The following is a 24961-nucleotide window of genomic DNA, read 5'->3' as shown; positions in this document are numbered from 1 at the left end:
CAGAACAAAAAAACCTCCAAAGCAATTCAGATTTTTCCCTTCCCCGCTTTTTGGGGGAAGGCACGGTTTAATTGTGTGGATTTTTTTTTTTTTAAAAAAGCAAGTCTCCATACAAAAAAATAATAAACAGTGTCCAAAGACCTCCTGGCCTTGCGGTGGTCAACTGTTCAAAAGGTACGTTTTCTGGTTCCTTCTGCTGGGTTACTTCAACAGCGTTATCTTTTCGGCCAGTTGTGCCTGAAGCCCCTAAACAGCGAGAGTGAGAGGTGGAATTTTCAAAAAAGGTTAATTTTGGGGTGATTCTGGTCATCTGAAGCAGTCCAGCCCTCTTAACGTGTTTGCTGCCTCCAGGGTGAAGGGTGGTGGGGTGGGTGTCTTCCCCTAGACAGGTAATTGCGACTGTTGTGTGTTTATGCCAGTCAGGACTACTGAGACCAGCTGAGAAGTAGGGTTGCCAGGAACAAGTCAAGAAATATCTGGGGACTTTGGGGGTGGAGCCAGGAGACTTCGGGGGTGGAGTCGGTAGCAAGGTTGTGACAAGCATAATAAAACTCTAAAGCGAGTTCCGGCCATCACATTTAAAGGGACCTCACACCTTTTAAATGCCTTTCCTCCATTGGAAATAATGATGGGGCACACCTTCTTTTGGGGTTTCCTAGAATTGGACCCCGCTGGTCCAATCTTTTTGAAACTTGGGAGAATGTTTTGAGGAGAGCCACTGGATGCGATGCTGCAAATTTGGTGCCTCTACCTCAAAAAACAGCCCTCCCAGAGCCCCAGATACCTGCGGATCAATTCTCCATTGTACCCTATGGGAATTGGTCTCCACAGGGAATAATGGAGCGCCCAGCATACATCCCCCTGATCCTGCTTTCTGATGACCCTGAAGTGGGGGGAGGGCCTCCAAACTAGGGGATCCCCTGCCCCCACCTGGGGATTGGCATCCCCACTGAGAATATGGGGTCCTGCAAAACAGGAATATTCCAACCCCAGACGGAAGGCTAGAAAGCTGGGGAGGGGGATGTTGGAGGGTGTGGGGGGAAGCAAAATCCAGGCTGATGGGAGAAGAGTGCCAAGCAAGCTGGAGTGTCGTGAGCCCTGACGAGGAGGAGCTGGAAAGATTAACAGACCTGGAAGAGTTGCCAGCCAGTTCCTCAACTGAGCAAACAGCAGCTGGCCCATCAATCACTCTCCAGGCACCAGTGTCAGCTGTTGATGATCAATCTCCTCCAAGCTCTCCTTCTCCCATCTCAAGGGTTCGAAGCAGGCTCTGAAAAGAGCTTTCAGAGCAAAGACATGTGGCACGCCGATGCTTCAGATCTCTCAGCCCTGAGTTCTAGCAGAGTCACTTCCACCCAGGGAGCAGGCTGATTGAGACTCCCATATAGCTCCCACCCCAGGACCTGGTAACCTTGTGGAAGGAACAAGTCTATTCTCTGGCTTGCATCCACGCTCCTTCCTGATCCTGCCCTGCTTGATTTCCTTGGCACCCTGACCTTTTGGTTTTTGGACATTGACTTCTGATTCCGTTTTGTGATTCTGCATTGGTGACTTGGCTCCTGCTTGATTTCCTGAACTTTGACCTTGGACTGGCTTTGGACTCCTGCCTGCCTGCACTGAGAACGTGACATGGAGACTGTGGGCAAAGAGCGTGATGGAATGGCTTGCAGGCGGGAGAGGAAAAGCAAGGGACGGGGGAGGAACAGTAACCAGACATGGGGGGGAGAGCTGTGAAAGGAAATAAATCCAGACAGGATTACAGGATTAAGAGGCAGCTTGCTTGGGCCAGGAGTGATTTTCGCACCCTGGTTTTAAACGGATCACACGGTTCCTTGTCCGGAGGGCTTCCGGCATCTTTAGACCATTGCAGGAAGCCAATCCTATCATGTGCCATGGAACAGCAATTGGCAAAGAGCGCTGGCACCAGGAGGGCAACAGGAGAAAGCTTTGCACTGGGCCCTCCTCCCACCAGCCAAGCAGCTCAGCTTAGTGCAGGGGTGGCTAAACTGTAGCTCAGGAGCCACGTGTGGTTCTTTCATGCATATTGTGTGGCTCTCCAAGCCCCCACCATCCCATCAGCCAGCTTGGAGAAGGCATGTCTCTTTAAATCGCTTCTCCAAGTCAAGTCCGAATGCAGTTAAAGCTGTTTTCTTTCCACCTCTTCCTCCCCATTTATTTTCCTTCCTCCCTTCCTTTCTCCCTCCCTCCCTTCCTTCCTCCCTTCCTGTCTCGTGGCTCTCAAACATCTGACATTCATATCTTGCAGCTCTCAAACACCTGCCGTTTATTCTATGTGGCTCTTAAGTCACACCCTGGTTTAGCGTGAGGAAATCACGTGCAGAGGGGGTGTGTGCAAGATGCTCCCCCCTTCGGGAAAGGACTGGCACTGAGGATGTACACCAGACTGCGCATCCATTCCTGCTCTGGTCCACAGCAGGAAAAGCGCTCTGTGCAGGGCTCCCCTGATGAGCCAAGTGATGCTCGCCTATGGTGAGAGTGCCCCGGCCACAAGTGAGCAGCTGCTAAACCCCACCCACCCCGATTCCACTTCTTTCTTCTGGTCTTCGGTGAGCTAACAGCAACACTGGCAGGCCTGCATGGACGGGTGCGGCTTCTTAACTCTACAGCAGGCTGGAATCTTTTCCGGAATTTGCATGCAACCCGATAAGAACGCTGTATGAAACTTACCGGTTGGATTTCCCAGCCAGATAGGACATGCTTTTTGTTCCAGCTGGTTGAGAAACTTTGCCAGCTCCTGAAAATTTCTATTTAAAAGAAAGGGGGGGGGGGGGGAAGAGAGAAATAGCATCCACTTCGTAGGAATAGAGTTCTCCCAACTAACCCATATGACACATTTTCAGATAGTAGGGAGTGTGCAAAAGATACAAATGACACCACTGAACCCCTGTTTTGTTTGGGTTTGGTGTGACCTCTGAATTCAGGCTTGGTCTAAAAGGTCTACTGGCAGAAGTTCTCTGCTTATATTCAGGGAAAAGTGCATAACAACATTCCCATCAATTGCCTGCCCCTACCCCAGGTCTCTCTATCCCCTCACCCCACCCCAATACAGCATCACTGTACCTTGTTTGTGTGGGCCTGCCTGGCGGGATCAAACTGCGGCGAAGCCTTGGACTTACTGGCCCCTGAAAGTCAGACAGGAAAGAAAGTCAGTACAGCTAATCATTTGCACAGCAAACAGGTGCGGGGCCTTATCTTTGGTGGCACCAAGGCTTCGGCACTCCATTCCTGGAGAAATTTGCCTGGTTCCAAAGCTGAATTTGTGTAGCTGAATTCATTTTTTTTTAATGGATGTCTGAAGCCGTAACAGAGGCCTCTGAACAGGGTGCTTGAGGCATCACATATTTTAAAAGGATAAATAAATATTGCCTTTGAGCTGTCACAACTCAAAAACTCTGCCATTGGGTTTGTCTTGTTGGAAAAAAGGGGGGCAGGGCTATGCGTAGCTTGTGCGACAGAGTGTTGAACTGGATGGCCACTGGCCTGATCCAACATGGCTTCTCTTATGTGACTCAGAGTGTTGTACTGGATGGGCCATTGGCCTGATGATCCAACATGGCTCCTCTTATGTTCTTATGTGACAGAGTGTTGGCCTGGAGGGGCCATTGGCCTGATCCAACATGGCTTCTCTTATGTTCTTCTGTGACACAGGGTGTTGGACTGGAGGGGCCACTGGCCTGATCCAACATGGCTTCTCTTATGTTCTTATGTGACACAGAGTGTTGGACTGGAGGGGCCACTGGCCTGATCCAACATGGCTTCTCTTATGTTCTTATGTGACACAGAGTGTTGGACTGGAGGGGCCACTGGCCTGATCCAACAGGGCTTCTCTTATGTTCTTATGTGACACAGAGTGTTGGACTGGAGGGGCCACTGGCCTGATCCAACAGGGCTTCTCTTATGTTCTTATGTGACACAGAGTGTTGGACTGGAGGGGCCACTGGCCTGATCCAACAGGGCTTCTCTTATGCTCTTATGTGACACAGAGTGTTGGACTGGAGGGGCCACTGGCCTGATCCAACATGGCTTCTCTTATGTTCTTATGTGACACAGAGTGTTGTACTGGATGGGCCATTGGCCTGATGATCCAGCAGGGCTCCTCTTATGTGACACAGAGTGTTGGCCTGGAGGGGCCATTGGCCTGATCCAACAGGGCTTCTCTTATGTTCTTATGTGACACAGAGTGTTGGACTGGAGGGGCCACTGGCCTGATCCAACATGGCTTCTCTTATGTACTTATCCAGCTTTGGCTCCTACCTGCAAAGACTTTGAGGTCGGACTTGCTGTAGTCAAAGGGGGTGAAGGGCTTGGGAGCGTCTTGCGCCTCCGGCTTCTGGGGGGCTTTGGGCTTCTTCTTCTCTTGCTTGGGTGTCTCTGGGCCTGGTTCGCTGGCCAGCCGCTCCCTCTTTTTGCTGGCCTGTTCTTGCTACGAACAATCCCAAGGAGGAAGGATTAAAAAACCCCCTGAAATCATGGACTACAGAAGAAGGTGGTCAAAAGTCCCCCCCCCCCGAAGTCTCAGAGTTGCAGACCCAAATCTATGGAGGGCAGAGAGCCCTTGCTATGGAAACTCAATAGCACATGTAAGAGCTTCCGCCACACGCGGGGCTTAGTACGAACCTGAAAACTGACAATGCTTCCTACAAGAGATTCGCTAACCTTGGCAAGGCCAGCATCGGGTGGGCAGCATTTAGCAAAGTCCCCGAAACAAGGTTAAGTCCAAGGAGTGCATGCCAGATGTCACCTTCCCCCCTAAATCCCGCCCCCTCTGTCACCCAAATGATCTAGGATGCCGAAAGACTCACAGCAAGGAAACAAAAAGCAAAAAGCCCCACGTGAACCAGCTTCTATATCCAATTACATAACAAGAAAAGCCATTCATATATAAATAACGGTATTTAACCCACATATATCGCTTTCATCAACGCAACCATAATGCTCAGTCCTTTGAACAAAAGGAAGCATTTACACCAAGAGTTCTTTTCCTTTATATGGTAAAATTGTCCAGCTTTTCCATGTAATCCTGGTGTGAACATATATGAACATATGAAGCTGCCTTATACTGAATCAGACCCTCGGTCCATCAAAGTCAGTATTGTCTTCTCAGACTGGCAGCGGCTCTCCAGGGTCTCAAGCTGAGGTTTTTCACACCTATTTGCCTGGACCCTTTTTTGGGAGATGCCAGGGATTGAACCTGGGACCTTCTGCTTCCCAAGCAGATGCTCTACCACTGAGCCACCGTCCCTCCCCTAAACTGTGATATTCCAAATGATGAATGTCTCTCAACGGATGCAGCCAAATTTTCAAAGAGGAAAGGGACAAGGTTGTACTAATACCCTTGTTTCGCAAAAGCTTTTTCAAGCTATAAAAGACCTCTCAGCAGAGACTTCTTCAAGCTGCAATAAACCTCTCAGTAGAGAGCCTATTCAAGCTGTAATAGACATCTTAGAAAAGAGCTTCTTCAAGCTGCAATACACCTCTTAGCAAATTTTTAAAGCAAAGGCAATCATAGCCCGAACGTTTTCTAACTGAACACCCGAAGGGAAAGACTCACGGTGACAAGCTGGCGCACGGAGGCCGTGTTGGCAGCTTTTTCTCTGTACTCCTTCTCAGTGGCCTTCCGTGTTGCTGTGGAGGAAAAAAGGGGCCAAAAAAAAAATAATAATCTCCCTAATTCAATGAAAACACCGATTATCTCCCTCGCTCAATGAAAACATCCCCCCACCACGCGGATACAAAACATTTATATAAAGGTACAACAGCACAAGGAAAGCTTTCAACGTAAGTGCTAGTTCCAATAAATAACAGAAGGTATCTATATACTCAATAACAAAGTAATGTTACAGGTCTGGGCTTGCAAGCAACTAATGTTGGCAGTGACAACATAAGGCGTGTGTGTGTATACATTTTCCAAGCGTGCATTAAAATAAGTTCTCAATGCTATTTCGATCGTTGTGCTTCTTGTTTCAAGTGAGTATCTTTATCAAGAGATGCACGATTAAGCAACTCACAAGTTTTTACATTAGAATTTTCTTGGCTTTGCAGCCAGTACTGATATTTTTCACTTTCAATGCCCCCTTTCATGGAGCCAAGCAGCCTCTGTAACATTCACGACACAATGGCTGCGCTCTTTCACCAGGCTAAAGGCTCTCCGTTGCGTCGCGAAAGTTGTGGAGGGAAAGGGGAGAAAGTCAACGGGAGAACTGCCACGCTGGGATACACCAGCGATCTACAGGGCCGAGCAGAGATCTGAACCCAGTTGCCCCCTCCCAAGTCCAAGTTGGGCACTTTCATAACCAGTGTTCCCTCTAAGCTGAGTTAGCGTGAGCTAGTTCACAGATTTTTCAGCCTCTGGCTTACGCATTTTTGTCTTCACTCAGGAAGGACGACCCCAGAGCACACTAATTGATGCAGTGGCTCACACCTTTAATGCCAGGAGCTCACAAAGCTGAATTTTTGCTCACAAGACCCTGCAGCTTAGAGAGAACATTGTTCATAACTATGCTACACTGGGCCTCTTGGCTGGGAACAGAGACTTTCCCTTCCCACCCCCACTCTCTCATAAGATGAGCTTTGCTGGATCAGATCAAATATTTATCCAGTCCAGCACCCTCTGGCTCACAGGGGTCGCTTAGAGGCAACCAAAATGTCCATATGCAAGGCATGAAGGTAGGAGCCCTCCCTTTAGCAGCTGATACTTCCTGGTAGACAGTCCCTGAACATGCAAGATTCAGTGATAGGTCAGAAATAGAATCAATTAACTAGCAGACCTCATCTCCATAAAAGCGTCCCCCCCCCACAAAAAAAAATACCACATCACATCTTTAAGCTTTTCATAATAAAAATATTCCAAGGCTTAAAGGATAGTGTGGGTGGGCTTCCAAGAGAAACCAAATAACCTTACAAAGAAAACCCCATGAGGTGTAGAAATTCCTCTGTATGTTAAAAACTGAGATTCTCCAGGAGTTTATTGAAGAATAATAATGCTGATTTATACCCCGCGCTTCTCTCTGAAACAGAGACTCAGAGCGGCTTACGATCTCCTATATCTTCTCTCCCCACAAGACACCCAGTAAGATAGGTGGGGCTGAGAGGGCTCTCACAGCAGCTGCCCTTTCAAGGACAACTCCTACAAAAGCTCTGGCTGACCCAAGGCCATTCCAGCAGGTGCAAGGGGAGGAGTGGGGAATCAAGCCCGGTTCTCCCAGATAAGAGTCCGCTCACTTCACCACTATGGCTGACCCAAGGCCATCCCAGCAGCTGCAAGGGGAGGAGTGGGGAATCAAGCCCGGTTCTCCCAGATAAGAGTCCGCGCACTTAACCACGACACCAAACTTATTTTATTGAATTTATATCCCACCCTTCCCACAAGCAGGTACCATCATATATGTACAACAGTAAAAACACAACATTAAAATTTCTTTGGCAAAGAGCAACCGAGCCAGTGTCACCTGCTTGCTGCTGCTGCTGCAACTTCTTTGCAGGCTCCTTCTTGGTTGCCGCTTGTAGCTGTGCTTGGCTCATCAGCTTCCACCGATTGCTGATCTGAATGGCAAAGGAAAAACTAATGATGCTGACATCAAAATGGTCCCTGATCTGCAGATGGCCAGCCCTGCCAGCTAAGAGAGAGAGGAAGGAGAGAGGGCTCTGGGGTCTTAGCTGGAGCTTTCGGGAGTCACTGCTCACTTCCTCAGTAAGAACATAAGAGAAGCCAGGTTGGATCAGGCCAATGGCCCATCCAGTCGCACACTCGGTGTCACCCAGTGGCCAAAAAAACCAGGTGCCATCAGGAGATCCATCAGTGGGGCCAGGACACTAGAAGCCCTCCCACTGTGCCCCCCCAGCACCAAGAATACAGAGCATCCCTGCCCCAGACATAAGAACGTAAGAGAAGCCATGTTGGATCAGGCCAATGGCTCATCCAGTCGAACACTCTGTGTCACACAGTGGCCAATATATGAATGCGTGTGTGTATATACACACACACACACACATATATACATACTGTGGCTAATAGCCACTGATGGACCTCTGCTCCATAGGTGTATCCAATTCCCGTCTTGAAGCTGGCTATGCCTGTAGCCGCCACCACCTCCTGTGGCAGTGAATTCCATGGGTTAATCACCCTTTGGGTGAAGAAGGACTTCCTTTTATCCGTTTTAACCCGACTGCTCAGCAATTTCATTGAATGCCCACGAGTTCTTGTATTGTGAGAAAGGGAGAAAAGTGACCACACTTCTTTGGGGCATTTTGACAGGTCCACATGTGAGGGACTTGGAGATAAAGGAAGTCCCCTGTGCAAGCACTGAGTCGTTACTGACCCATGGGGTGACGTCGCATCATGACGTTTTCATGGCAGACTTTTCAATGGGGTATTTGCCATTGCCTTCCCCAGTCATCTACACTCCCCCCCCCCCCAGAAAGCTGGGTAACCATTTCACTGACCTTGGAAGGAAGGAAGGAAAGCTGAGTGAACCTTGAGATGGCTACCTGAACCCAGCTTCCCCTGGGATTGAACTCAGGTCATGAGCAGAGCTTGGACTGCAGTACTGCAGCTTTACCACTCTGCACCATGGGGCTCCTCTTGTAAAGGTCAACCCCAGTGCAAGCACCAAATCATTACTGTGTGGTAACGTCACATCATGACTTACCACATATATTTTTGAGGAGGGATCAAACTTTGCCGACTGCGAGACGTGAGCTGGGTTCTGCTCCACTGGCAGATACTGAAAGAAAGAAAGAGAGAGAGAGAGAGAGAAAGATAGAGAGAGAAAGAAAGAGAGAGAGAAAGAGAGAAACAGAGAGAGAAAAAGAAAGAAAGAAAGAAAGAAAGAAAGAAAGAAAGAAAGAAAGAAAGAAAGAAAGAAAGAAAGAAAGAAAGAGAGAGAAGGGAGAGAGAGAGCAAGAAAGAGAGAGAGAAAGAGAGCAAGAAAGAGAGAGAAAGAGAGAGGAAGAGAGAGAGAAAGAGAGCAAGAAAGAGAGAAAGAAAGAGAGAGAGAAAGAGAGAGGAAGAGAGAGAGAGAAAGAAAGAGAGAGGAAGAGAACAAAAGAGGAAGAGAGAGAGAGAGAAAAAAAGAAAGAGAAAGAGAGCAAGAGAGAGAGAGAAAGAAAGAGAGAGAGAAAGAGAGAGAGAAAGAGAGGAAGAAAGAGAGGAAGAAAGAGAGAGAGAGAGAGAGAAAGAAAGAATGAATGAAAGAAAGAAATGTCGTAATGGTCTGGATTAGCTCCCCCCAAGACCAGGCTCAAGGGAGGCCTTTCTGACTGCAATCTGGAGGGTTGTGTCTGACACTCAGATCCGCAAGGCAAAACCACAGATCTGCGGAGGGGATGGGGTTTTTGCCTTCAGTGCTGTCGACAGAGGTGGTCAGTATTCTCTGCAAAACCACAGAGGGGGTCAACAAATTAAATCTTCCTCCCTCCCTGTGGCCCTCAACCAAACTGGGGTCCTTTGCTATTTCTACTTCAAAAACTGCAGAGAGGAGGAAGAAGAACCGGTTTTTATACCCCTTTGAGACTCCTTATGGTGGATTATATTCCTCAAGAACAGGTTTTTATACCCCTTGAGGAATATAATCCACCATAAGGAGTCTCAAAGTGATTTACAATGGCCTTCCCTTCCTCTCTCCACAACAGGAGAGACAGGTGAGGTGGAGAGAGAGCAGAGAGAACTGGGACTGTCCCAAGGTCACCCAGCAGGCTGCATGTGGAGGAGTGGGGAACCAAACTTGGTTGTCCAGATTAGAGCTGCTGCTCTTAACCACTACACCACACTGGCTTTCTGATCCATTTAAGCGTCTTGTCTCATCAGACAGTCAGCTCCACATACCATTCGAAACGGATTTTCGAAGGACTCCATGATGTGCCGGGCTTTCTGCTGGGCCACGGTTAAGTTCTCCTCCTTTTCATCGGCTTCAGACTCCTTTGGGAATGGAAGTTAAGCATGCAACTGTGAGCAATCGTAGGGCAGCAGGCACTGAGCTGCTTGCAACGTTTCACAACTCACTGCCCAGAATTTCACTGCGGCAGTCAAAAGAGGCCTTATTCTGTCATTGCGCTGGGAATAAGAGCATCAGATGTGGGCCAGAGAGACTTCTGAATACAAATCCCTGCTTGGCTGCAAAAGTTCTTGGGCCTGTCAGCCTACCTTGCAGGGTTGCTACGAAGATAAACTGGAAGAGAACCAACCAAACTATTCTGCCTGGAGCTCCTTGGTGGGGTGCAAAAAATGTGACAGCTATCAGAAGAAGAAGAAGAAGAACTGCAGATTTATACTCCATCCTTCACCCTTAATCAGAGACTCAGAGCGGCTTACAATCTCCTATGTCTTCTCCCCCCACAATAGACACCCTGTGAGGTGGGTGGGGCCGAGAGGGCTCTCACAGCAGCTGCCCTTTCAAGGACAACCTCTGCCAGAGCTATGGCTGACCCAAGGCCATTCCAGCAGGTGCAAGTGGAGGAGTGGGGAATCAAACCCAGTTCTCCCAGATAAGAGTCTGCACACTTCACCACTATGGCTGCCCTAAGGCCATTCCAGCAGCTGCAAGTGGAGGAGTGGGGAATCAAACCCGGTTCTCCCAGATAAGAGCCCGCACACTTAACAACTACACCAAACTGGCTCTCTGGACCTTCTGGACTAATATCAATGTTTAAAACACTGATAAGGGACAGAATAAATGCATTTATGTAAACAACCATATATTATAATCTAATCGATTTGGTAGAACATTGTTGGATTTAAGATAAACAATAACTGGGTCCCAATAGTATTGCATATAGTTAGTTGTCGATAATAAAGAGTCTCCTAAAAAGAGTACATTTTGAGCAAATTGGGACATAATGAAAGTTTCCTAAATTCTATCGTACCATGTTTCGAGTGTAAGTTTAGCTGAATCTTTCCAGCAGGAGGCAATGGTGTGTCTGGCAGCTACTAGTGGCTGGGAAATAAAATCTCTCTTGGATTTTAGCATTGAGATATCTGGCCAGTGATCTAAAAGCAGAAATCCAGGACTTAAAGGGATATTCACCCCCGTCCGCTCTACTATTCAAATCCTGACTTCTGACCATCCCATTTAAAACAGCTTTTCATTAACTATTCAGGAAACCTAAAATGTAAATTTGATAAAGATGGAGTCATCAATATACTAATATGTAACTTCCTTTGTAACTTTGTTTGAATGCTGGTTTCTGGATACATATGTTGATCTCACACACTAATTGCTTGTAATGCTGGGAATGAAACTCCCTATGCTTGTCATGTCAGTTAAGTTTAAAAAATTCAATAACATTTAAATTGGAGGGGAAAAAAAGAAGACGACTTTCTGGATGATGGGCTCTGGATTCCAGCACATTTGGGGGGCTCAGGATTCCAGCACATTTGTTTTATGGTGTATCCAGCGATGACTTTACAGTTTATTTCTAAATTTATATCCTGCTTTTCTCCCTGATTGGAGACTCAAAGTGGCTTTTTGCTTCATCCCTCACTCCTCCAGTCGGTCCTCAGGACGACAACCTTGTGAGGTAGGTTAGGCTGTGAGATTGCGATGGGCCCAAGGTCTCCTGCCTCCTCACTTTCCAATCCCCAGCTGCCAGTCCCTTTGCAGCTCTTGAACTTACATTGAAAATACTGATGCTGGCTCTCCAAAGGAGGTACGGCAAGGTTGGCAACTCCCCCGTCCTGTCCGCTTCCTCTTTAGTTTTGGCAAAGAGACTGCTGTGTTCGAGGGCCAGACCAGGCTCTGCACAAGGAGACAACGGAGAGAAAGAGACAGAAAACAGATCAAGAGGGGCCCCAGGTGGAAGCAAGGGGGACGCAAGCAAAGTAGAGAGATGCTCAGCAGACGCTCGCTCTTTCTTTGGGAAGTGTATTATCATGCTTTTCTGCTGGAGAGGACAAAAGAACATAAGAACATGAAAGAAGCCCTGTTGGATCAGGCCAATGGCCCATCCAGTCCAACACTCTGTGTCACACAGTGGTCAAAAAACCCAGGTGCCATCAGGAGGTCCACCAGTGGGGCCAGGACACTAGAAGCTCTCCCAAGCACCAAGAATACAGAGCCTCACTGCCCCAGACAGAGAGTTCCAACAACACGCTGTGGCTAATAGCCAATGATGGACCTCTGTTCCAGATGTTTATCCAATCCTCTCTTGAAGTTGGCAAGTGAAAAGCAATAATAAAAAAATGTACAACAAAAGCTAAAACCAGCAGGACAACTCAGAGGGATCACCAAAAAAAAAGGAAAAAGACAGAAGTATCACTTCAGGGCAGCAGACAGCAGGTCAGTCAAATAACAAAATCCAACAAAGCGCAAGGTTACGAAAAAGATAAAAGAACAATCCCTAGCAGCACAAACAAAAATAACTTCTGAACTGGGAATAAAATCACAAAGGGCTACTCTTAACAAGTCCCTGGAAGTCTTTCGGGACAGGACCAAAGCCTTTCATCCCACTGCCCTCTTTATGAGATTTTAGATCTTCCTTGAAGCCCATTTTATGGTTTTGTCCTCTTAGACTTTTAGGAAACTTTTTAATCCAATATTAATAAATTTCTGCCCCATGGTCTTTCTCACCCCAATCGCTGGGCCCGTTTCCTAAACATAGGCAGCAATAGAGCACTGGGATTTTTGCACCCCAAACCTCAATCAAACCAGCCCCCATTTTTAAACTGGTTGCTCTCTGGGCCCTTCCGGAATTACCAGGTTCCGAGTGGTTCCACTTCTCATCTTGAGGAATGTGAGAGCTGTCGTGTGGCCCGAACAAGCGGTTCTCCAGTTTCTGCCGAAGGAAAAAGAGGAGGCTTCAAACTGCGCCTGGCGGGTTGTGTTTGCATGAACAAAAGCTTCCAGTCGCCAAAGGCACAGTTCAAAAAACTGTTAAAAGTGGGGAAAGCCCACGGGTGGCCGTATCAAGATGTTTTAGCCCTGCGCCCTTACAAAACTGCGGGTTCTGGTGAATGTCATCTAAGTAGGGCCCTCCTTGCCCCTTCCCCTGGAGATCTCTCTGTCCCACCAAAACTGAGACTGGCTGCTCTTCTCCAAAGAAAGTGGAAGAGAACATCTGGCTATTTCTAGGAATTGGGAATTGGAGGATTACACCTGCTGTGTTTCAATGGGACAATCAAAACACATTCCCTAACCTGCTTTGCAGTTTCAATTTATCCTGGAAGGACTAAAATTTAAAAGGGGGTGGGGGGAAACACACAATCCTGATTGTCGCCACATGTACAGATACCATTTTTGGTCTTCAAAAAGGATTGATCAGAGCAGGGGCGGGGAAAAACAGGTTACTCACCTGTAATTGATGATCTTCGAGTGGTCATCTGTGCAGTCACACACATGGGTTTTCCTATCAGGACGAACCCTACCTCGGAGATTTTAAATAGCTAGCCTAGGCGTTATTTTTGGCGCGCACTCCCTCCCGCTCTGGGGAGCAGGCATCCACTGCGCATGCCTGTAGCGCGAGGGAGGCGCCCAACCCACTCAGTTTCTTTCCCCGCCGCTGACATAATAGGAGCGCGGATATATAAGACAAGTAGCCAGCAGCGGGGACGGCTGGGCGGGCGTGTGTGACTGCACAGATGACCACTCGAAGATCATCAATTACAGGTGAGTAACCTGTTTATCTTCTTCGTGGTCTCTGTGCAGTCCCACACATGGGTGACTGATAAGCTGATCTGCAAGGCGGTGGGTGCTGGCACTAGAGTTGGAGGAAAAAATAGTGCAAAGGTTAGTGCAACATAGGCAGCACATTATAGGCTATAAGGTAAGTAACTACTCACCAAGCCCGGACCAGCTTCTTAGTCAAAGATGGAGCGAAGAACTGCCTGTCCAAAGGATGCATCCCGCCTAGCACGAACGTCCAAAGCGTAGTGCGTGGCGAAGGTCGAGGAGGAAGACCAAGCGGCAGCAGCGCAAATGTCCTCCATGGATACACCCCTGGCAAGGGCAGATGACGTTGACAAAGCTCTTGTAGAATGAGCTCTTATGGCAGATGGAACTGGTTGCTTCGCGAGCTTGTAGCACAGCTCTATAGCAGCAACCAACCACTTTGATAGTCTCTGCGTAGATATCTTTTTTCCCTTATGACGGCGGCCGTAGGCCACGAAAAGTCTGGAGTCTGTGCGGAACGATGCAGTTCGATCTATATAGTAGGCGAGTGCTCTTCTCACGTCTAGACAGTGTAGAGCTTCTTGGCCCTTATCCGTAGGCCGTTGGAAAAAGGCAGGTAAGGTAGTGGTTCTATGCAGATGGAATGCGGAGACCACCTTCGGTAAGAAAGCGGGATCTGGCCGTAACACCACCTTATCATGGTGAAACATGGTGTAAGGCGAGTCCGCTCTGAACGCGCAGAGATCACTTGCTCTTTTAGCAGAGGTGAGTGCAACTAAAAGAGCCGTTTTCCATGAGAGGAGGTGAAGTGGTATCGTAGCCATAGGTTCAAAAGGTGGTTTTACTAGTTGGCTAAGCACTAGTGACAAACTCCAGCTAGGATACATTTGCCGTAGTGGTGGGTGCAAATGTAAGATTCCCTTTAAGAAGGATTTCGCAGCAGGGTGTGAGAAGACAGTTCGACCCTGTACATGCGGGTGAAAAGCTGAGATTGCTGCCAGGTGCACCTTCAGAGAGGAGTACGTAAGGCCCTTTTCTGACAAATGCAGTGTATATGCTAAGATTTGAGGCATGGAAGCCGAGGAGGGTCTGAAATTATGCTTGGTAGCGTAGATGGAAAACCTTTTCCATTTCATGGAATATGACTTCCTTGTTGACGGTTTCCTTGCATTAAGGAGAACGTGTCTTACTCCTTCAGGAAAGTCTGAGAACATATCCTCCAGGCCGTCAGGCGAAGTCTGTTCGGGTCGTGGTGCAGAACCCTGCCGTTCTGTTGGGACAGGAGGTTGTGTGCCAGAGGGAAGTGATGGTAAGTGCTTTCTGACAGGAGGAGAAGGGTTGTGAACCATGGCTGACGTGGCCACCATGGCGTCACGAGAATGCAATCTGTGTTGTCCAGTTGAATTTTCTGTATGCACCGTGTTATTAACGGAAAGGGAGGGAAGAGGAAGTGTAGTGGACCGGTCCACGTCTGTATGAAGGCATCCCCTGCAGACTGTTGTGAGGGCGGACCTCTCATAAAAAAGATCGCACACTGTGCATTGTCTGGTGCAGCAAACGCATCTATTGACGGAGTTCCGAATTTCCGGAATACTGGCAGAAGGTATGACCGGTGGAGTGACCACTCGTGGTCGTTGATGGAATATCTGCTCAGTCTGTCCGCTTGAACATTCTGTATGCCAGGAAGATGTACCGCAGTGAGGTGAATCTGATGGGCAATACTCCAATGCCACAGGTGCATTGCTCTTTTGCAAAGGCGGGTGGATGCTGTCCCTCCTTGCCTGTTTATATAAAAAACCGTCGCCACATTGTCTGAGGCGATCTGTACGTGTAGGCCTTGAAGAGATGGAAGGAACGATTTTAACGCTCTGTGAACAGCTAGAAGCTCTAAGCAATTGATGTGGAGCGACTGTTCGTACGGTGTCCATTGCCCCTGGACCGTGAGTACGTCGAGATGAGCTCCCCAGCCCCATCTCGAGGCGTCTGTTGTAACCACTGCTGATGGACTTGGCCGTAAAAAGGGCATTCCCGCAAGCAGGTGAGCTCGAACTGTCCACCATTCGAGCGAAGGGAGGATGTGGCTCGGAACAGTGAGGACCGTTCCTTGAGATTGGTGTTGGGGTCGAAACGCGCGGACGAACCAGATTTGTAGGGTTCGCATGCGTAGTCTTGCGTGTGTCAGAACTGCCGTTGTGGCTGCCATAAGTCCTAACATGCGCTGAATGTTGAAGGCCGCTTGTTTGGGTTGTTGCATTATTTGTGTGGCCAGCGTCTGAATGGAGGATATCCTGTCCACAGGAAGATACGCCTTGTGGTCCGTGGTGCACAAACGAGCCCCAATAAACTGAATGTCTTGAGTTGGGGTAAGGTGTGACTTTTGATGATTGACCTGGAGGCCCAGGTTTGCTAGGAGCGCAAGTGTGATGGAAATGTCCTTCATCAACTGTGTCCTTGAAGCTCCCACAAGGAGCCAATCGTCTATGTATGGGTAGGTTGCAACGCCGCGTTGCCTGAGGTACGCTGCAATAACCGCCATACATTTTGTGAATGTCCGTGGTGCCGTGGAAAGTCCGAAGGGCAGAGCTCGGAACTGGTAGTGGTTGTTGCCAACGGCGAAACGCAGAAACTTCCTGTGGCATTGGTGTATTGTCAGGTGGAAGTATGCGTCCTGTAAATCTACCAGTGCCATCCAGGAGTTTCTGGGGATTAATGGCAGAATCGATTGTAAGGTGATCATTCTGAATTTTCTGTGGCGGATGAATTTGTTTAGGGCTCTTAGATCCAGAATCGGGCGCTGTCCCCCATCCCTTTTCGGGACTAGAAAGTACCTGGAATAAAAACCTGTCCGATGATACTGGACTGGGACAGGCTCTATAGCCGCTTTGGCTGTTAAGGTGTCTATTTCTTCCTGAAGGGAAGGTGATGGGGGAGTGGAAACAAAATGATGTCTTTTTGGTGGTGCTTGGAACTCTATGGAGTAGCCCCTCAAAATAATGTTCAGAACCCATTTGTCTGTGGTTATTTGTTGCCAATTGTCGAGAAATGGAAGAAGCCTGGAGACGTGCTGAAGTGGTAGAGGTAGAAAGTCAAAGAGACTGCTTCGATGAAGATGCAGCCTTTTTAGGTGGTTGTGGTCTCTGCTGTCTCTGGTTAAAGGATTGCTTTGGAGGAGGAGCTTTACGTTTCCAGTATTCAGATTGTCGAGGGGATCTGGAACGTTTGAAGGGGGTTGGTTTCCATGATCTGGGCTTATAGCTCTGTTGTTGTTGTTGCTGTTGGGCTACCCCCAATCTTTTCGCTCGTTTGCGGCTGTCATCCACGGTGGACAGTATATCGTCCGTTGTGGCATTAAAGAGACCTTGGCCATCGAAGGGAAGGTCTTCTATCTTGAATTTTAGATCAGGCTGCAACGAAGAGGATCGAAGCCAAGCATGTCGCCTTAGGGCAATGGAGGCGGCCATCGCCTTGGAAGTGCACCCCACAGAGTGACGGATGGTGTTTATCTGTTGCTTTGAAATCCTGTTGAGCTCCTGAAGTAGCTTGCAGGCTTGTTTCTGGGAGGGCTCAGGCAGGGCAGAGACTAGCGTATTCAGTTGGGAGGAGATATTGTGGGAATACGCGGCGAAGTATGCTAGGTAATTGTTGATCTTGGCAGTTGCCGTCGAGATTGAATACATTTTCCTTCCAAGAGTATCTAACTTCCTGCCTTCCTTCTCAGGGGGTACCGGGTGGCGGGTCTGTTTGGTTTTAGAAGATGAATGCACTATCAGAGAATTCGGTGCTGGATGGCTAAATAAAAATTTCGAATCCGGTGCTTGGATCCTATAAAGGGATTCGATTCGTTTTGAAGTCGGGGGAATGGAGGCTGGGTTGTCCCAAGCTTCTTTGATGGCTTCTAGGTGTACCGGCAGCATCGGCAGAAAGGAACCAGCAGGTAAATCTGAGTGCACCAGGTCGTGTACCACGTCTGTCACCTTGGGTGCATCCGAAGTCAGAGTTACGTTAAGTGCAGAGGCCATATTGGCAATCAAGTCCAGGTATGTCTTTGCCCCTTCGGAAGGTGACAAATCCGCGGGCTTGGCGATATCTGAAGCAGGGGACCCAGGGGACATGGACTGTATCGAATCCGATGATTGAGCTTCGGATTCAGCATCAGAGTCAGGTTCGGGTTCAGGTAGGTCCGGTCTGGTTGGAGTCGTGCTTTTGGGTTCCACTGGAATCGCACCCCTAGGTTTAGAAGTCGAAGTGGAAGGAGTCGGAGACGGCTGTCTCGGTGGTTGCTTGCTCCGTTGGACAGGAGTCGCTTCCTTGGATGGGTTCATGTGATAATCGGTTCGGTACCGAGAATGATGGTATCCGCAGCATGCATGGGATTCGATGGAAGGAGACCTTGAAGCATAATGGCGTCGCCTCGGGGACATGGATGGGGACCGAGATCTCGGGTTGTAGCGATGGCGGTCCCTCCCTCTACTAGGGGATCTCTCCGGGAAACGCGCATGATGGTACCTATATCTCTCCATGCTGGGAGACCTGGCTGGGAACCGATGCGCATCGAAGTACCTGTAAGCATCATGTTTGTGCTGGATGGGATTCGACATATCGCGGAACGATCTAGGATTGATGTGGTGTCGAGTCCACTGTTGCGGGTCTCGAATCGGCTCCAGCGCAGGGTCTAGCATGGATCCATGCGGGGAAGGGGATCGGGACGGAATGGGAATAACTTCTTCCGTCTGCTGGTGCGGCGACTCCGTAGCCGGGGTGGTCACTTCCTGGGTGTCGGATCCGGGAGTGGAAGGCTCGCATTGCGTCTCAGGCTCATTCTGTTGTTCGGAGGATTTTCTCGAGTCCTTCGGAATCTTCGGGTCCTTCGGGTCTGTCGGTTTCCGCGGAGCCTTCGGATCGGACGGTTTTCTCGAATCCTTCTGGCCCTTCGGGTCGGAATGCTTATGTTTCTTAGTGTGCTTCCCGCCCTTTGGTTTAGTCGCCGCGGCCGTTTGTTCTGACGTTCTCGCGCCGTCGCCGGCTTTCGCGGCATCGCCGGACTTATGCTTGCTGGGAGCAATGGCCACTGAAGCTGCCGACCTTGCGCCGTCCCCTTGGGGAGTCAGTAGGGGAGGCGACTTACTTGCTGACGAAGATTGCGACATATCAGGCTGGAGCACAGACTCCATTAAGTGGCTTCTGAGTCTAGCGGCTCTGTTTTTTCGCGCCTGTTTGCAAAATTGAAGGCAGTGCGCACAGGCGTCCACTTTATGGGATTCTCCCAAACAGAACAAGCAAAGCGAATGCCCGTCCGATGTAGGGATTTTCGCCCTACAGCGCGAGCACCTTTTGAAAGTTATTTTACTGTCCCTTCCTTCCATACGCCCGGGGTGGGGGGTGGGGGTGGGGGAAGGGAGGTCTGAGGAAAAAGCGGGGAAGATATTTATCTAAATCTTTTTTTTTTTTTTTTTTTTTTTTTTTGAAGATAAGAATATGAAGAAATAGCGAAGGATGAAAGAAGAGGAAACTTGAGGAAAACGAAGGCTAGATATCTGAGGTAAGTGAGGAGCGCAACGAGGTAGGACTATCCCGGGCGGCGGTTGGAAAGAAACTGAGTGGGTTGGGCGCCTCCCTCGCGCTACAGGCATGCGCAGTGGATGCCTGCTCCCCAGAGCGGGAGGGAGTGCGCGCCAAAAATAACGCCTAGGCTAGCTATTTAAAATCTCCGAGGTAGGGTTCGTCCTGATAGGAAAACCCATGTGTGGGACTGCACAGAGACCACGAAGAAGATCCTTTTTTCTGCCAAGGGCCATATTGATATTTATAACATCATTCGCGGGCCATAAAAATTATCAACTTAAAAACTGCTCCGCCAAGGGAGAATGATTCAGGCCAGCAAAATTAATGCAAATAAATAATCTGGCACACACACACACATCCCCGGCCCGCCACCCTTGGCAAATGCATAGAAAATGGAGTGAAAAAGCCCAGCAAGAACTCAGTAGCATATTAGACCACATCCCCTAATATTAACATATTAGGTCACACACTCATTAGCATATTAGGCCACACCCTCTGGGATAATCAAGTGCAAACTGAACTGTGACAGTAACTTTTCCAGGCCCTGCAGCAATTCTGGCCGGCCGGCCAGCCAGCCAGGCCCCAGGGAGGCTGCCGCACAGTACATCTGGGCCCTGCGATCCCTGCCTGGCCCTGGGGAGGCTGCTGCACTGTGTGGTGGGCCCCACGATCCTCGCTGGCCAGCCAGGTCCCAGAGAGGCTGCCACATGGTTCGGTTCAGCCCAGCAATCCCCGAGGGCCACACCAAGTGAGCTCAAGGGCTATATACGGCCCTCAGGATAGAGGTTCCCCACCCCTGGATTAGAGCATCCCATTGAAAACAGCATGCTTTCTTTGGAAGAAGGTCTGAGATCTCCCACTCCGCCCCAAACCTCAGAATGACACGTACCAGGGAAAGCAAAACAGGGCGGTGGGGGGAGAATATAAATTTTGTAAATAAAGAGTCTCATGGCTGCTGACTTTGCAGACGTGAAAGGGAGCAATTTAGGCAACACTACAGATAATGCAGAGTTTTGCGTCAAGAGTAAATAAGGAATGAAGCACAGGAATGCAGGAGGCTGCCTTAAACGGGTTTATCAAGGTCAGCCTTGGCTACTCTGACCAGCAGCAGCTCTCCAGGGTCACAGGTCTAGAGCAGGGGTGTCAAACATGTGGCCTGGGGGCTGAATCAAGCCCCCAAAGGGCTTCTATCAGGCCCTCTAGCAAGTCTGCTTCCTTCTCCCTCTCTCTCTTGCTTCCTTCTGCATCACAGCTTGCTTTGCCAGGCTTGCTCAATCGCACAGGAGCTACAGAGCATTTTTTCCACTGGCTGAGGCTCCTCCCTTGGGGAGGAAGGGGGGGGAGGGAGAGCTTGCTTTGTCAGGCTCTCTCAATTGCACAAGCAGAGCTACTGAGCCAAGCCTCTCTCCCTTCTGTTGGCTGAGGCTTCTCCCCATCCTCATCCCGAGGAGGGAGGGAAAGAGCCAGAGCTTTCTTTGCCCGGTTCCCTCGCTCCCACGAGAGAGATACAAAGAAAACAGCTTCTTTTAAAGAGAAAAAGGAAACAGCTGTGTCATTTATAAAGTTTTTATCTCCGATTGCTGGCATTACATTTTATAACACACATGGCCCGGCCCAGCAAGGTCGCATTTATGTCAGATCCGGCCCTCATAAAAATGAGTGTGACATCCCTGACCTAGAGGATTTTCACACCTGATCTGTTTAAGTGGTGATGCTGGGGAGAGAACCGGATTTGATTCCCCACTCCTCCACTTGCACCTGCTGGAATGGTCTTGGGTCAGCCATAGCTCTGGCAGAGGTTGTCCTTGAAAGGGCAGCTGCTGTGAGAGCCCTCTCCAGCCCCACCCACCTCACAGGGTGTCTGTTGTGGGGGAGGAAGGGAAAGGAGATTGTGAGCCGCTCTGAGACTCTTCGGAGTGAAGGGCGGGATATAAATCCAATATCATCAATATCATCATCAAGATCGCTGAAGCCACCACCCCTCCCTTCAACACTGATATCAGAAACGGCATACCTCCGGGTTGGGAAGAGGTCCTTTCTTTTTCACTCCAACCGTAACTTCAGACTAAAAACAGGAGAAAAGATGCAAAGTCACGAGGATTGCCTCCAAATCTCACTTTTTGCATGTCACCCCTCCCTCCCCCAAATTCTGGTTGCAGCCTATTATGTCCAAATCTCCCTTTCGCTAGTCATGGGCTGAGCTGTCGTCTCTCACCAAACTGTAATGGTCAGAGTATCAGACGAGGATCTGGGAGGCCTGGGTTCAAATCCCCACTCTGCCATGGAAACTCGCTGGGTGACTTGGGGTCAATCACTCAGTCTCGGCCTAAGCTCCCTTGCAGGGTCGTTGTGAGGATAAAATGGAGGAAAGCACGCCATGGGTCGCCACCGGGGAGAAAGGTGGAGCGTAGATGAAGCAAATGGAATCAACGCTACCTTCAGCAGGGGCATCTCTCGGGCCTGCTGGATCAAGAGGTGCATTTCGTTGATCTGCTGGCGGACGAGTGGCGGGACCGGGTTGCAGCAGGCGATGATGCCCTGGGGCTCCCTGCAGAAGAGAGCAAGAGGCAGACTGCATGGGGCAAAGACTCAGCACACGAAATACTTGGGGCAAAGGCTCCGCGTGAGAGCCTTAGGAATGGATGACAGCATCTCATGGTGGCATCAGTCCAGAAGGCTCTGAAGCAAGAAGAGAGGTGCTTGGTTTTGAGACGATCGTTTGGCAGTCGTTTGCGTGGGATGGAGAAAGTAGAGAAAGAAGTCCTTTTCTCCCTCTCTCACAATATAAGAACCCGTGGGCATTCGATGAAATTGCTGAGAAGTCACATTAAAATGGATAAAAGGAAGTCCTTCTTCACCCAAAGGGTGATTAACATGTGGAATTCACTGCCACAGGAGGTGGTGGCGGCCACAAGCATAGTCAACTTTAAGAGGGGATTGGATAAAAATATGGAGCAGAGGTCCATCAGTGGCTATTAGCCACAGTGTATATATATATATGTGTGTGTGTGTGTGTGTGTGTGTGTATATGTGTCTATATATATACGCACACACACACATATATAATGGCCACTGTGTGACACAGAGTGTTGGACTGGATGGGCCACAGGCCTGATCCAACATGGCTTCTCTTCTGTTCTTATGTGACAAAGAGTGTTGGACTGGATGGGCCACAGGCCTGATCCAACATGGCTTCTCTTATGTTCTTATGTGACACAGAGTGTTGGACTGGATGGACCATTGGCCTGATCTCACATGGCTTTTCTTATGTTCTTATGTGACCCAGAGTGTTGGACTGGAGGGGCCACTGGCCTGATCCAACATGGCTTCTCTTATGTTCCTATGTGACCCAAAGCGTTGGACTGGATGGACCATTGGCCTGATCCAACATGGCTTCTCTTATGTTCTTATGTGACAAAGAGTGTTGGACTGGATGGGCCACAGGCCTGATCCAACATGGCTTCTCTTATGTTCTTATGTGACACAGAGTGTTGGACTGGATGGACCATTGGCCTGATCTAACATGGCTTTTCTTATGTTCTTATGTGACCCAGAGTGTTGGACTGGAGGGGCCATTGGCCTGATCCAACATGGCTTCTCTTATGTTCTTATGTGACACAGAGTGTTGGACTGGATGGGCCATTGGCCTGATCCAACATGGCTTCTCTTATGTTCTTATGTGACACAGAGTGTTGGACTGGATGGGGCACTGGCCTGATCCAACATGGCTTCTCTTATGTTCTTATGTGACACAGAGTGTTGGACTGGATGGGCCATTGGCCTGATCCAACATGGCTTCTCTTATGTTCTTATGTGACACAGAGTGTTGGACTGGATGGGGCACTGGCCTGATCCAACATGGCTTCTCTTATGTTCTTATGTGACAAAGAGTGTTGGACTGGATGGGCCACTGGCCTGATCCAACATGGCTTCTCTTCTGTTCTTATGTGACAAAGAGTGTTGGACTGGATGGGCCACAGGCCTGATCCAACATGGCTTCTCTTATGTTCTTATGTGACAAAGAGTGTTGGACTGGATGGGCCACAGGCCTGATCCAACATGGCTTTTCTTATGTGACACAGAGTGTTGGACTGGATGGACCATTGGCCTGATCTAACATGACTTTTCTTATGTTCTTATGTGACCCAGAGTGTTGGACTGGAGGGGCCACTGGCCTGATCCAACATGGCTTCTCTTATGTTCCTATGTGACCCAAAGCGTTGGACTGGATGGACCATTGGCCTGATCCAACATGGCTTCTCTTATGTTCTTATGTGACAAAGAGTGTTGGACTGGATGGGCCACAGGCCTGATCCAACATGGCTTCTCTTATGTTCTTATGTGACAAAGAGTGTTGGACTGGAGGGGCCACTGGCCTGATCCAACATGGCTTCTCTTATGTTCTTATGTGACACAGAGTGTTGGACTGGATGGGCCATTGGCCTGATCTAACATGGCTTCTCTTATTTTCTTATGTGACCCAGAGCGTTGGACTGGATGGGCCACTGGCCTGATCCAACATGGCTTCTCTTATGTTCTTATGTGACTCAGAGTGTTGGACTGGATGGGCCACTGGCCTGATCCAACATGGCTTCTCTTATGTTATGTGACACAGAGTGTTGAACTGGAGGGGCCACTGGCCTGATCCAAGAAGAAGAGGAGGAGACTGGATTTATACCCCACCCTTCACTACCCAAAAGAGTCTCAGAGTGGCTTACGATCTTCTTTCCCTTCCGCTTTCCACAGAAGACACCCCGTGAGGTAGGTGGGGCTGAGAGAGTTCTGACCGAAACTGCTCTTTCCAGAACAGCTTCTGACAGAGTTAGGACTGTCCCAAGGTCACTCCAGTAGTTGTGGAACCGAGTGGGGCCTTGGGGAGTCTGAAGTACAGCTAGCAGAGCAACCAATCCCCAAAACTCTTCCCTCCAATTTGGCTCATTAAAGGCTGACCCAGAGGCATAACCCCAAATTTTATCTGCTTACTTGGGCAGCTCTTCGGAGATCTTCAGCAGCATGTGGTTTGGCAGCACGTACCTGGGACGCAAAACAAGAACAACGACAGCGTCATCTCTTGCAGGTGTCATCTCCTCCAGGTGAGGCCTGGAGATATCCTGGTATTACAACTGATCTCCAGGTGACGGAGATCAGATCCTCTGGAGAAAAGGGCTGCTTTGGAGGGTGTGGAGAAACACCATTTTAGGCCTGTGCTTGTCTGGGAGTTGGCTAGAGGAAATCTATAAAACTCTAGGGAAGGCTTTGGCCTAGTCTATTCCTCCTTCCCACTCCCCTCCTGTCTGGAAGCAGTACTTCTGAGGAGGTCTCCTAGAGAGACAAGAAGTCTTTCAGGCTGGTCTCCCCGAAGGCTGCAGGAGGGAAAACCAGTTCCTGGGTGGGAACTGGGTTTGATATTAGAGGTTTTTGGAGGGAAACGGAGAGTTAAAAGTTGTCAGGGGAAGCTGACAGTCAGTGGAGTTTTGATTTGAGTCTCGGAGACTGGTGAGTCGGTTCTGGATGGTCTGGTCAGGGCCAGTTGTATAGTAGGGAAAGAAGCAGCGTTTATCCCTACTTGCATTTATAACTTCCGTTCAGCCTGTATTTAAAAATGCCTGTAAATAGGTGCATGTTTTAAATAAATGTTTTATTTGTTGAAAAGGTAGTCCCTCTGTACCACCAAAGTTCCCCAACCGCCTTAGACCACACTACTGCTAGAGGGGAGTCCAAGGAAGGCATACAGTTGGCAAGGGTGCCAATCCTCCAGGGGTCTCCCAAAGAAGGAC

The 24961-nt window shown here is 49.1% G+C and overlaps 1 protein-coding gene across 2 annotated transcripts in view; it reads right to left on the bottom strand.

Moving 5' to 3' along the window:
• Positions 1–25: 25 nt before the first annotated feature.
• Positions 26–24961, bottom strand: part of EXOSC10 (exosome component 10) — a 44791-nt gene continuing 19855 nt past the window's right edge. For both annotated transcript variants that reach the window (XM_060259138.1, XM_060259140.1), the window contains exons 13-25: positions 24168–24218; positions 21621–21732; positions 21199–21249; positions 12711–12789; positions 11632–11753; positions 9845–9937; positions 8670–8744; positions 7470–7563; positions 5573–5646; positions 4276–4444; positions 3082–3143; positions 2689–2765; positions 26–246 (exon numbers count right to left, since the gene is read on the bottom strand). In XM_060259138.1, the coding sequence (XP_060115121.1) occupies positions 216–246; positions 2689–2765; positions 3082–3143; positions 4276–4444; positions 5573–5646; positions 7470–7563; positions 8670–8744; positions 9845–9937; positions 11632–11753; positions 12711–12789; positions 21199–21249; positions 21621–21732; positions 24168–24218 (1090 nt within the window). In that variant the 3' untranslated portion in view covers positions 26–215. The remainder of the gene's footprint in view (positions 247–2688; positions 2766–3081; positions 3144–4275; positions 4445–5572; positions 5647–7469; positions 7564–8669; positions 8745–9844; positions 9938–11631; positions 11754–12710; positions 12790–21198; positions 21250–21620; positions 21733–24167; positions 24219–24961) is intronic.

The sequence above is a fragment of the Heteronotia binoei genome, chromosome 18, assembly GCF_032191835.1.
Source record: "Heteronotia binoei isolate CCM8104 ecotype False Entrance Well chromosome 18, APGP_CSIRO_Hbin_v1, whole genome shotgun sequence".
Lineage (NCBI taxonomy): Eukaryota > Metazoa > Chordata > Lepidosauria > Squamata > Gekkonidae > Heteronotia > Heteronotia binoei.
The sequence above is the reverse complement of the archived record's forward strand: the minus strand, read 5'-3'. Positions and strand labels throughout refer to the sequence as shown.